Genomic DNA, 14,181 nt, shown 5'->3' on the forward strand with positions numbered 1-14,181 from the left:
GGGCTATACTCCCAGACCTTTTTTATATTTTATTTGGAAACAGGGTCTCACTAAGTTGCTGTGAGCCTCACTAAGTAGCTGAGGCTGGCTTCAAACCTGTGTGATCCTCCTGTCTCAGCCTCCCAAGCGCAGGGATTACAAGCATGTGCCACCACGCCTGGCTCTTCATTATTTTTCATCTTTTGAAGACATTCAAGAGGTATAAAATATTATTCTTTTAAAGTCCTTGATTTTTTTCCTTTTTTTTTTTTTGTGGTACTGGGGGTGGAACCCAAAGACTTTTCTACCTCCTGGCTATATACTCCCAGACCCATTTTATACTTTATTTGGAAACAGGGTCTCGCTAAGTTGCTGAAAGCCTCACTAAGTAGCTGAGGCTGGCTTCGAACCTATGCAATCCTCTCAGCCTCCCAAATTCTGGGATTACAAATGTGCGCCACCACACCTGGCTTATTTTATTTATTTTTTATTAGGAAACAAGGTCTTATCTCAGCCTCCCAAGTACTGGGATTACAAGCATGTACCACCATGGCCGGCTCTTACTATTATTTTTTTTTAATGTATTTTGCAGTGCCAGGGAATGAGCGCCCAGGGTCTGATGCACACTAGGCAAATCCTCAGGCCACTGAGCAATATCTCTAGCACAAAATCCTCAATGTTAGTGATTTCTTTTTCTTTCTTTCTCTTTATTTCTTCCTTCCTTCCTTTCTTTTCTTTTCTTGTGGTACTGGGGATGGAACCCAGGGGCATTCTATATCTGAGCCACTCCCAGCCCTACTTTTTTATTCTTTTTTTTTTTTTTTTTTTTTTTTTTTTGGTGGTACTGGGGATGGAACCCTTCTACCTCTGGGCTATACTCCCAGACCTATTTTTTGTATTTTATTTGGAAACAGGGTCTCTTAAGCCAGCAAGGCTGGCTTTGAACCTGAGTGATCTTCCTGTCTCTGCATCCCAAGCGTGAGAATTACAAGCGTGAGCCACCATGCCCGGCTATTCTTTATTTTTTAACAACAGGGTCTCACTAAGTTGCTGAGGGCCTTACAAAATAGCTGAGGCTGGCCACAAACCGCGATCTTCCAGTCTCAGTCTCCTAAGTACTGGGATTACAAGCATGCATCACCGCACCCAGCTTCAATGTTAGTGACTTCAACATCATTGTTTAATGATGATTTTTCTGTGATGGCAATTACCCTATATGAATAGTTCCTGAATACAAAATTGAAAGAGGAAAAGATTCATTCTATAAACTGTTTCAGCGGGGCATAGCGGCACACACCTGTAGTGCTTTGGGGATCTGAGACAGGAAGAATAAAGGTTCAAAGCCAGCCTCATCAACTTAGGCCTTCAACAACTTAGTGGGATGTTGTTTCAAAAATAAATTATTTAAATGAATAAATAATAAATAGGGCTGGGTATATCCCAGAGGCATAAGGCCCCGGGTTTCAATCCCCAGTAACCTCCCCCCACCCAACACAGGTAAAACTGTTTCATCAAAGGTTTATTTTCATTTTTAGTGCTTTTTTGGTAGTGCTGAGGACTGGCCACAGGGGCTTACGCATACTAGGTAAGTCTACCACTGACTTACATATATTGCCAGCCTTCGGATCATTAAGTTCATTAAAATATCTGGATTACTTATCTGAGTTTTTTTTTTTTTTTTTTCCTTTTCTTTGCAGTACTAGGGATGGAACTCAGGGGCATTCTACCTCCAAGCTACAACCCGAGTCCTATTTTTTAGTCTTTTTTATTTTTTGAAACAGGATCTCACTGAGTTGTGAGGGGCCTTGCTAAATAGCTGAGGCTGTTCATGAACCGAGATCCTCCAGTCTTCACTTCCCAAATGCTAAGATTACAAGTGTGTACCACCACATCTGGCTTATTTATTTATTTTTATTTTTATTTATTTTTTATTTTTTGTTTTTTTGGTGGTACTGGGGTTCCTGGAAGCCCTTCTACCTCCGGGCTACTCCCAGACCTATTTTTACGTTTTTATTTGGAAACAGGATCTCCTAAGCCAGCGCACGCGGCTGGCTTTGAACCTGTGCGATCCTCCTGTCTCTGCCTCCCAAGCACGGGGATTACAAACGTGTGCCACCATGCCCGGCCTCACACCTGGCTTATTTAACTGAGATTTTTTTTTTTTTTTTGCGGGTCTGGGGATGGAACCCAGGGGCATTCTACCTCTGAGCTACTCCCCCTACCCTATTTTTTAATCTTTATTTTGAAACAGGGTCTCACTGAGTTGCAGAGGGCCTCACTAAGTAGTTGAGGCTGTCCACAAACTGCGATCCTCTGGGTCTCAGCTTCCCGAATGCTGGGATTACAAGCGTGTGCCACCACGCCCAACTTTAACTGAGATTTGATTGAGAAAAATATGTACTTTTTTTGTGTGTGTGGTACTGGGAATGAAACCCAGGGGCACTTTACTTCTGGGTTATACTCTCAACTGAATTTTATTCTTGTTTATTTTTATTATTTTATTTATTTGTTTGTTTATTTATTTATTTGGGTGGTACTGGTGGTGGAACCCAGGGGCTTTCTACCTCCGGGCTGTACTCCCAGACCTATTTATTTATTTATTTATTTATTTATTTATTTTATTATTATTATTAATTTTTTTTTGGTGGTGGTACTGGGGTTCCTGGAAGCTCTTCTACCTCCAGGCTACTCCCAGACCTATTTTTACATTTTTTATTTGGAAACAGGGTCTCCTAAGCCAGCGCACGCGGCTGGCTTCGAACCTGTGTGATCCTCCTGTCTCCGCCTCCCAAGCGCAGGGATTACAAGCGTGCGCCACCACGCCCGGCTTATTTATTTTTATTTTTATTTTTTGGTGGTACTGGGGTTCCTGGAAATCCTTCTACCTCCAGGCTACACTCCCAGACCTATTTTTATACATTTTTATTTCAAAACAGGGTCTCTTAAACCAGCGCCACTGGCTTCGAACCTGCATGATCCTCCTGTCTCTGCCTCCCAAGAGCGGGGATTACAAGTGTGCGCCACCACTCCTGGCCCTATTTTATATTTTACCTGGAAACAGGGTCTCACTAAGTTGCTGAGAGCCTCATTACGTAGCTGAGGCTGGCTTCAAACCTGTGCAATCCTCCTGTCTCAGCCTCCCAAGCGCGGGGATTCCAAGCACGCACCACCATGCCCGGCTTATTTATTTTTTTGTGGGTCTGGGCATGGAACCCAGGGGCATTTGACCTCCAAGCTACACTTCCTGCCCTATTTTATTCTTTATTTTGAAACAGGGTCTCACTGAGTTGCAAAGGGCCTCACTAAGTATCTGAGGCTGTCTGTCTCCAGTCTCAGCCTCCCAAATGCTGGGATTACAAGTGTGCACCACCACGCCTGACTTTATTCTTGTATCTTAAAACATGGTCTCACTAAGTTGTGGAAGGCTTCACAAATTAGTTAAGGCTGGCCATGAACCTGAGATCCTCCTGTCTCAGTTACCAAAATACTGGGATTACAAGTATGCACCATCATGACAGGCTGAAAAATGTGTACTTTAATCATATCTCCTAGGTTTGATATCATTGTAATTTTGTCTTACATATTATTTTTTTACTTGTAATAGATTCAACATTTGAAAATGTTAAAATAATTCAAACGAAGCCGGGCGTGGTGGCGCACGCTTATAATCCCCGCGCTTGGGAGGCTGAGACAGGAGGATCGCACAGGTTCAAAACCAGCCTCAGCTACTTAGTGAGGCTCTCAGCAACTTAGTGAGACCCTGTTTCCAAATAATATATAAAAAAGGTCTGGGAGTGTAGCCCGGAGGTAAAAAGCCTCTGGGATCGACCCCCAGTACCCCCCCCCACACACAATAATAATAATAATTCAAACGACTAACACATTACATAATATAAAAGCATATAAACTCACAACATTGTCAGCCCAATCTGCTAGTACAGTTGAGATGTAGTTCACAGCATTAAGAATTGCACAGTAGCGGAAACCAAGGGAGGCTCTAGTTTCTTCTTTCATTACTTGTGTTAATCGGATCCTAAAATCATCTACTAAGTCCTTCTGTAACTCCAGGAACTGCAGCTTTCGGGAGGCTGCTGGGAGATTTTTATACCTGTCTGTGGAGAAAGGCAAACATATGAAGGTTTTTAGTACTGTACATGATAATAGCTATAGGTTTTCCCTATGAAACTTTTTTGCTACCTTTGTCAAAAATCAGTTGACCAGAGCTGGGCGTGGTGGCACACGCTTGTAATACCAGTGCTTGGGAGGCTGAAACAGGAGGATCACACAGGTTCGAAGCCAGCCTCAGCAACTTAGTGAGACCCTGTTTCCAAATAAAATAGAAAATAATAGAAAATAGGTCTGTGAGTGAGTGTAGCTTGGAGGTAGGAAGCCCTAGGTTCCATCCCCAGTACAAAAACCAAAAAAACAAATAACAAAAACAGGGTCTCACTAAATTGTGGAGAGCCTCACTACGTAGCTTAGGCTGAATCTGCTATCCTCCTGTCTCAGCCTCCCGAATACTGGAATTACAAGTGTGTGCCACCATACTCAGTGAAAATTATATTTTAAAATCTCTCAATTTCTTCAACAAGTAAATGGCATTTTTTTTAAAAGGAGGAACTTAAATAAGAAACATATATACAAATTTGCAGGTAACATAAGATGTCTGAAATGTGCTTTAAATATTTCAGGGACACCTATAATTCCAGCTACTCAAGAGGCTTAGGCAAAAGAATCAGAAGTTTGAGGCCAGCCTGGGTAACTTAACAAGACCCCATTTCAAAAAACAAAAAGGTCTGAAGGTGTAGCTCAATGATACAGAGTCCCTAAGATCAATACCCAGCATCACAAAAAACAAAAATCCAGGAAAAACAGTTGGGGCAAAAAATAGGTAACAGAAAACAATTTTTTCTAGGGATTATACCATTGGGGCACTCTACCTAAGCTACACTTCCAGTATTTATTTATTTATTTATTTATTCATTCATTTATTTATTTATTGTACTATGGATTGAACCCAGGGGCATTTTACCTCTGAGGTAGACCTCAAGCCCTATTTTTTATTCTTTATTTTGAAATAGGGCCTCACTAAGCTGCTGAGGCTGGCTTCGAACTTGTGATTCTCCTGTTTCAGTCTCCCAAGTACTGGGATTACAAGTGTGTGCCACCATGCTCAACTCCTTTTTTATTTTTAATTTTTTAATTTAATTTTATCTTTGTGTGTGTGTGGTACTGGGCATGAAACTCAGGGGCATTCTACCTCCGAGCTATACCCCCATCCCTATTTTTTATTCTTTATTTTGAAACAGGTCTTACTGAGTTGCAAAGGGCCTCACTAAGCAGCTGTGGCTGTGAACCACAATCTCCTGTCTCAGCCTCCCAAATGCTGGGATTACATGAATGCCCCACCACGCCTAGCTTTAATTTTTTTTATTTTAAAGCAGGATCTTGCTGAGGCTGGCCTCACATCTATCATACTCTCTCAGCCTCCCAAGTACTGGAATTATAGGCGTGTTCGTTCCACAGGCCCTGTGGTTGATTACTTTAAAATTTGGTAATGTGTAACTGAGGGTTCCACAGGTATCCACCACCACGCCTGGCTATAGCCAAAAAGACTTTGCATGATGAGAATTCCTATTATATACCAATCCTGCAAGTTACTTTATTATTTTATTATCTTCTGCAGTCCTTGATAAATCAGGGTCAAGAAAATAATATTCAATATTTAGGTTTGTGGAAGGCACAGTGGCATGTGCCTGTACTCTCACCTACTTGAGAGGCTGAGGCAACAGGATTGCTTGAGCCCAGGAATTCAAGGCCAGCCTTGGGAACATAGTAATATCTTGTCTCTTGGGGAAAAAAAAACTAATTTAACTTAGGTCAATTACTATTTACTGAAGACAGTTAAAAAGCTGAATGGCAGCCTGGTGTGGTGACATATACTTGTAATCCCAGTACTTGGGAGGCTGAGACAGGAGGATCCAGGTTTGCAGCCAGCCTCAGCTACTTAGGAGGCCCTCCACAACTTAGTGAGACCCTGTTCCAAAATAAAGAATTAAAAAATAGGGCTGGGGATATAGCTCAGAGGTAGAATACCCCTGGGTTCAATCCCCAGCACCACAAAAAAAAAAAAAAAAAAAAAAACTGAATGGCATGGTGGCACACACTTATAATCTTAGTACTTGTACTTGGGAGGCTAAGACAGGAGGATTGGAGATTCCCAGCCAGCCTCAGCAATTTAGTGAGGCCCTCTACAATTTAGTGGGAACATAAAAAATGCCAGGCATGGTGGTGGAGGCTTAGAATACTAGTACTTGGGAGGCTAAGGTAGGAAGATCACAGGTTCATGGCCAGCCTCAGCAAACTCGTGAGGCTCTCTGCAACTTAGTTAGAATCTGTTTCAAAATAAAAAATAAATAAATAAATAAATAAAAAATAAATAAAAAATAAAACTGGGCCGGGGGGTGTAGCTCAGAGGTAGAATGCCCCTGAGTTCAATCCTCAGTGCCCCCCAAAATAAAAAATAAAATAGGGCTGGGTTGTAGCTTAGAGGTAGAATACCCATGGGTTTAATCCTCAATATCACACACACACCACACACACACAAACTGAGTGGCAAGAAAATTTTAGTCATGAAATTAAATTCTTATTTGATTTTATGTAACAATTCAAGAAGTTTTCCCTCATGTATATCACTTAAATTATTTAAAATCCAAAAGTTGGGGAGGGGCCACCAAGTGCCATCTGCAGGTACTGTCAACAGGATTTACATTACGATATGAGACTATAATGCACCAATAAAAGCACATTTTAAAATAAGTACTAGCCGGGCATGGTGGCACACACTTGTAATCCCAGCGCTTGAAAGGCTGAGACAGGAGGATCACACAGGCTTGTTTGAAGCCAGACTCAGCTACTTAGTGAGGCTGTCAGCAACTTAGTTGAGACCCTGCTTTCAAATAAAGTATAAAACAGGTCTGGGAGTATAGCACAGAGGAAAAAAGCCCCTGAGTTCCATACCTAGTACCACAAAATACATACATACATACATACATACATACATACTCCAAAAGTTAGAATATTGTGCTAGATTTCTCCTAAAATAGAAACTGAATTTGATTCTTTTTTTTTTTTCTTTTCTTTTTTTTTTTTTTTACAGTACTGGGGATTGAACCCAGGGTCATTCTACCTCTGAGCTACACCCCCAGCCTTTGGAACCCAGGGGCATTCTACCTCCAATTACACCCCCAGCCCTATTTTATTCAATCTTTCTTTTGAAAAAAGGTCTCACTAAGTTGCAAAGGGCCTCACTAAGTAGTAGCAGAGGCTGTCCATGAACCGTGATCCTCCTGTCTCAGCCTCCCAAATGCTGGGATTACAAGCGTGTGCCACCACACCCAGCTTCCCAGTTCTATTTTTTATTCTTTATTTTGAAAAAAAGTCTCACTAAGTTGTGGAGGGCCTCAAGTAGCTGAGGCTGGCCATGAACCTGTCATCCTCTTGTCTCAGCTTCCCATGTACTGGGACTACATGTATACACCACTATGCCCAGCTGAAACTGAATTTGATTTTAAAAACCACTGTATAATAGTAATTTTTTTAATTACTACAAAAAGTACCATGTGAAAAATGAGTACTTTTAAAATATAGCTGGGTATGGTTGCACATGCCTGTAATCCTAGACCAGAGGATCGCAGGTTCAAGGCCAGCCTCAGTAACTTAGTGAAATCCTGTTTCAAAATAAAAAATAAGCTGGGTGTGGTGGCACATGCTTGTATCCCAGTATTTGGGAGGCTGAGACTGAAGAACTGCAGGTTCGTGGCCAGCCTCTGACACCCCAGCTAGACAGGAGACTCAGAAATAAATAAACACCTAGACCAGTCACTCCAGTGGGTTTTCCCCACTCAGGAACACCTCCCTTTGGGGAGCTTTCCTCTCTCTCGCAGGTCGTGTTGGCTTTGAGAGAAAGTGGTGAGTAATTGGCACCTGGCCCAGGCAACTCTCGGGTAGGGGCTGGAAGGCATCTGCTGGACAGTGAGTCCGACAAGTCCCCTGGGGCTGGCCTGCACCTCTCTTTGGTAGATCGTGTGGACTTTGGGAGAAAGCAGTTTGCAACTGACAGCACGTGGCTTGGCCTAAACCCAAGCAGTGTCCAGAGCGGCTGCTGGACTCCAGGGTCCTCACTGCCTGCAAGGGTGTCCTGCCTCTTTGTCCCTTCCCTGTTCTCCTTACAATAAACTCCCTGCTGGCCTTTCTATTGTCTGCAAGTGTCACTCTTCATACTTCTCAAACAAGAACCCCAGAAAGGAAACGTCCATTCCACTTACACTTACCAGTTATCACCAAAAGTAGAGTCATAAAAGTTTCTGCACAATCTGGAACCTTCATTTCATCCACATCAGTGACATCCTTATACTGGGACACCCAGGCAGCTTCTGAGGAAAGCATCGAATCCATTTTCTGAAGAGCAACTGATAGAAGAAAAAAGAGTTATGTCAATTAAGTAGGTAGAGTTATTCCTAAATTTTCAACCCACAATTTTTTAGAAGTGATGATTTCTCTATGTAAAATAAATCTATCCCCGCGCTTGGGAGGCTGAGACAGGAGGATCGCACAGGTTCAAAGCCAGCCTCAGCTACTTAGTGAGGCTCTCAGCAACTTAGTGAGATGCTGCTTCCAAATAAAGTATAATAATAAGTCTGGGAGCATAGCCCAGAGGTAGAAAAGCCCCAGGGTTCCACCTTCAGTACCACAAAAAATAAAAAATAAATTAAAAATAAAATAAATAAATCTATAAGCCAGGTGTAGTGGTACACACTTGTAATCCCAGTACTTGTGAGGCTGAGACAGGAGGGCAGCCTCAGCTACTTAGTGAGGCCCTCTACAACTTAGTGAGAGCCTGTTTCAAAAAAAAAAAAAATACATACATACATACATACATATACATATATATATATATATGGCTGGGGATATAGCTCAGAGGCAGAATGCCTCTGGGTTAAATCCCCAGTACTGAAAAATAATCCACAGTCTTTTATTAGTTGTGCTTTTGATTTTTTGTTTTGGGTAATGGAGATTAAACTCAGAAGCATTCTACCTCCAAGCTACATGCCAAGTCCTTTTTTAAAAAATTTAGGCCAGGCGTGGTGGTACACATTTGTAATCTCAGTACTTGGAAGGCTAAGACAGGAGGATCGGAGTTCATGGCCAGCCTCAGCTACCTAGTGAGGCACTCTGCAACTTAGTAAGACCCTGTTTCAAAATAAGGAATAAAAACTCAGGCTAGAGGTATAGCTCAGAGGTAGAATGCCTATGGATTCAATCCCTAGCACCACAAAAAATTTAATTAATTAATTAACTAATTAGTTAAATATAGGATCTCCTAAATTCTGAGGCTGTCCTCAAACCTGCATCCTTGTCTCAGCCTCCCAGTACTGGTGTGTACCACCACCTCAGCTAAACTGTGCTTTGTTTTTGTACTAGGATTGAACCCAGGAACATTCTACTAAGGCGTTTATTTTATATTTATTTATTTATTTTATTTATACCTCTGAGCTACATTCCCAGCCTAAGGTGTATTTATTTATTTATTTATTTATTTATTTATTTTATTATTTGCGGGTCTGGGGACGAAACCCAGGGCTGTTTGACCTCCGAGCTACACCCCCTGCCCTATTTTTTATTCTTTATTTTGAAACAAGGCTTCACTAAGTTGCGGAGCTGAAGCTATCCAAAAACCACGATCCTCTGGTCTCAGCCTCCTGAATGCTGGGATTATAAGCATGCACCATTACGCGCCCAGCTTCCAAGGCGTTTATTTTGAAACAAGGTTTTGCTACATTGCTGAGACTGGCCTGGAACCTGTAATCCTCCTGTCTCAGCCTCCCAAATCCTGGAATTTATAGACATGTGCCACTATAGCCAGCTAAAATTGTACTTTTGTATATGTTGTTGAGGATTGAATCCAGAGGCATTCTATCTCTGAGCTACACCCCTAGCCCCTCCTTTTTTTTTTAATCTGAAAATAGTATCTTGCTAAATGCTAAGAGCCTCACTAAATTGCTGAGGCTGGCTTTGAACCTGTGATCCTCTGTCTCAGCCTCCCAAATACTGGAATTATAGGCATGTGCCACCATGCCCAGCAAGTTGTACTACTTTTTATTTTTATTTCATTTATTTATATTTTTGGTGGTACTGGGGATGGAACCCAGGAGTCTTCTACTTCTGGGCTTCACTCCCAGACTTATTTTATATTTTATATGGAAACAGGGTCTCGCTAAATTACTGAGAGCCTCACTAAGTAGCTGAGGCTGGCTTTGAACCTCCTGTCTCAGCCTCCCAAACATGGGGATTACAAGTGTGCGCCACCACGCCCAGCCTGTACTACCTTTTAAAATTAATTATTGTTTTATATGTGGTACTTGAGGATGGAACCCAGAGGTCTTTAACTCTGGGCTATAGCCTCAGCCCTATTTTTATTTTTAATCTGGAAACAGGGTCTCTAAATTGCTGAGGCTAGCTTCAAACCTACAATCCTCCTGTCTCAGCCTCTTAGTGCTGGGATTACAGGCATGGGCCAGCATACCCAGCAAGTTGCACTATTTTTAAAATGCTCTATTTCTGGGTTTACATAGTCAAAATAGATATGTTGACTAGACAAGCTACATCCAAAAGGATCCTACAAAGACTATAAATACTATATGGTAAAATCCAAAAAACAGTCACACATTCTACTGGCTGAACTATTGTACTCTAGAAACATGTAAAGGTAATTCTAAGCAAAGCTGAAGTTTCCTGGGAAGAAAATAAAGTTACTTCTGAAGGCAATTAGGTAATTTTTTTTTTTTTAATGATACTGGGAATTGAACCCAGGGGCATTCTACTTCCCCGGCCCTATTTTTGATTCTTTTATTTTTGAAATAGGGTATCTGTCGGGGCCCACTCGGCAGGACCGAGGTGGCACCCAGGCTTGTTGCCAGTGTGGACTCAAGATGGCGCCTGGGCTTGCAGCCAAGTCACGAGGCTCACGAGGCTGGCGGTGCCCTGAGCCTGCGCAGTGAGCCCTATCAGGCGCCTTACGGATAATTAGCGACGCAACGCCTCGTGCTACCACCTGCCCGCCCAGGAGAAGGTTAAAAGGCGCGCATGCCCTAGCGGGGGGAAGGAGAAGGAGAGCTAAGGAAGGAGAAAGCTAAGAGGGTTGGTGGACAGGAAGAGCAGTTTCTTGGCGGACTGCTCTGGGCTCCGAGCTGGGACGGACATGTTCACAAAGCCACCACTGTGACCGGTGTGTGCTGCAGCAGAGACGTAGAGTGCCACGGAAGAGGGTTGGTGGAGTGATGAGGGAGAGGATAGAAGACTGATGTTGTTTTTACCTGAGAGGGCGTTGAGAGAGCATTAAAGAGGAACTGTACAAGAACCTGGGGTAATAAAACTGCTTGAGGAAGATCGTGTAAGAGTCGTCACTGCGTGCGACAAATGGTGGCCCGTACGGGGAACTTCGCTTTGATCAGAACCTCGGCAGTCCCGGGCAGCCGGCTGGTAAGTACTCCTTTGACTCCGAAAAGGGAGGAGGAGGCTCCATTAAGGAGGATATTTTTTAGTGTTTTCCCCGATCAAAGGGGGCTCCATTAAGGAGGATATTTTCCCCGATCAAAGGGGGCTCCATTAAGGAGGATATTTAGTAAATAAGGCTCGCGGATAAGCGAGGCTCGCGGAAAAGCGAGGGACAGCGCTGTATTTTCCCCGATCAAAGGGGGCTCCATTAAGGAGGATATTTAGTAAATAAGGCTCGCGGATAAGCGAGGCTCGCGGAAAAGCGAGGGACAGCGCTGTATTTTCCCCGATCAAAGGGGGCTCCATTAAGGAGGATATTTTTTAGTGTAAGCAAGTTATTTCCCCGATCAAAGGGGGCTCCATTAAGGAGGATATTTTCCCCGATCAAAGGGGGCTCCATTAAGGAGGATATTTAGTAAATAAGGCTCGCGGATAAGCGAGGCTCGCGGAAAAGCGAGGGACAGCGCTGTATTTTCCCCGATCAAAGGGGGCTCCATTAAGGAGGATATTTAGTAAATAAGGCTCGCGGATAAGCGAGGCTCGCGGAAAAGCGAGGGACAGCGCTGTATTTTCCCCGATCAAAGGGGGCTCCATTAAGGAGGATATTTAGTAAATAAGGCTCGCGGATAAGCGAGGCTCGCGGAAAAGCGAGGGACAGCGCTGTATTTTCCCCGATCAAAGGGGGCTCCATTAAGGAGGATATTTAGTAAATAAGGCTCGCGGATAAGCGAGGCTCGCGGAAAAGCGAGGGACAGCGCTGTATTTTCCCCGATCAAAGGGGGCTCCATTAAGGAGGATATTTTTTAGTGTAAGCAAGTTATTTCCCCGATCAAAGGGGGCTCCATTAAGGAGGATATTTTCCCCGATCAAAGGGGGCTCCATTAAGGAGGATATTTTTTAGTGTAAGCAAGTTAGAGAATCGGGCTGGTCCTGATTCGACTCCCTCTCCTAATCCGCCACCATAGATGGAAGACACCTGAGGTTAGTTGGAAAAGGCGCCTAATGTGTAAAGGATAGGTCAGAAGATTAGTTCCTAACGTAAGAGTTGTAAACTGCTGCTCGGTACCATAGAGATGAGTTGTTTTCTTTAAGATCTTTGGGGAATTATTTCTACTTTCCCTCTTCCTTTACCTTGGTTAATGATGGTTTAGGTTGTTTTATTGATACCTGTTTTCTGACTTTCTGCTATGCTTCTATGCACCCTTGGAGACTTTGGAATTTCTGCTCTTATTGCTGTAATTGTGGCCTCTGTGGCCGTGGCAGTTATTGCAGCCACTATGAATGCTCTATCCTCACATGTGGCTGCTGGCATGGCTCAGTAAGCTCAATTATCTGGACTATATGTATAACGTATGTGCAGTATCAGAATTTCTCCCATGCAGGCAATTTGTTTCGTCAATTAAGCAAGACGCTTCTAGGAACTTGGAGCCGTGAATTTGAACACACCATGATTGAGCTATGAGCATCCATCGCTGCAATTAATTCTACCCGCGTGGAAGTCGCCACAGTACAACAATGAATGGACTTAATACACGGAACATTGGGTTTTTTAAAAGACTGGGGTGGCATGGCGTTCTGGGCATTCTTGCTGGTGGTAGCATGATGTTTCATGGTTGGATATATCAGGCGAACTCGACAACGCACACTGCAACAACAGCGCATATTGGTGCAAGCTATGGCAGCCCTTGAAGCTGGCTTATCTCCCCATGTACGGCTCAGTATGCTGGATCGGTAGTCAGTGACGGGTAAGATCGTCCCCGGGACCTTTCAACCTAAGACAGGGAAACAATCATGCTATTGTTCTCCCAATGACGGGTAAGAATGGTCCTTGAGGGTCGGCAACCTAAGACAGGCACGATCCCGAGCCTTATTTTAATAAAACAAAAAGGGAGATATGTCGGGGCCCACTCGGCAGGACCGAGGTGGCACCCAGGCTTGTTGCCAGTGTGGACTCAAGATGGCGCCTGGGCTTGCAGCCAAGTCACGAGGCTCACGAGGCTGGCGGTGCCCTGAGCCTGCGCAGTGAGCCCTATCAGGCGCCTTACGGATAATTAGCGACGCAACGCCTCGTGCTACCACCTGCCCGCCCAGGAGAAGGTTAAAAGGCGCGCATGCCCTAGCGGGGGGAAGGAGAAGGAGAGCTAAGGAAGGAGAAAGCTAAGAGGGTTGGTGGACAGGAAGAGCAGTTTCTTGGCGGACTGCTCTGGGCTCCGAGCTGGGACGGACATGTTCACAAAGCCACCACTGTGACCGGTGTGTGCTGCAGCAGAGACGTAGAGTGCCACGGAAGAGGGTTGGTGGAGTGATGAGGGAGAGGATAGAAGACTGATGTTGTTTTTACCTGAGAGGGCGTTGAGAGAGCATTGAAACTGGGGTAATAAAACTGCTTGAGGAAGATCGTGTAAGAGTCGTCACTGCGCGCGACAGGTATCACTAACTTTTGGAGGGCCTCACTAAGTAGCTGAGTCTGGCCACAACCTGGGTTCTTGTGTGTCTCAGCCTCCCAAGTTACTGGGATTACGGGCATGTCCCACCATGCCCAGCTTAACTGGGTAAATTCTGACCAAGTAAACTTTAGGTGATTATAGTTCCTAACCAGGACTGGAGAGGAAAACACCAAAAATTTATATACACCAAACCAGACAT

The 14,181-nt window shown here is 43.8% G+C and overlaps 1 protein-coding gene across 1 annotated transcript in view; it reads right to left on the minus strand.

Moving 5' to 3' along the window:
• RINT1 (RAD50 interactor 1) overlaps positions 1–14,181 on the minus strand; it is a gene marked incomplete at both ends in the record, with an annotated part of 52,744 nt that overhangs the window by 14,715 nt on the left and 23,848 nt on the right. Inside the window, 2 exons of the mRNA XM_080701184.1 lie at positions 3,892–4,091; positions 8,313–8,450. Coding sequence (XP_080557310.1) covers positions 3,892–4,091; positions 8,313–8,450 — 338 coding nt within the window. The remainder of the gene's footprint in view (positions 1–3,891; positions 4,092–8,312; positions 8,451–14,181) is intronic.

This window comes from Muscardinus avellanarius (genome assembly GCF_963383645.1).
Source record: "Muscardinus avellanarius genome assembly, chromosome: 9".
Classification (NCBI taxonomy): domain Eukaryota; kingdom Metazoa; phylum Chordata; class Mammalia; order Rodentia; family Gliridae; genus Muscardinus; species Muscardinus avellanarius.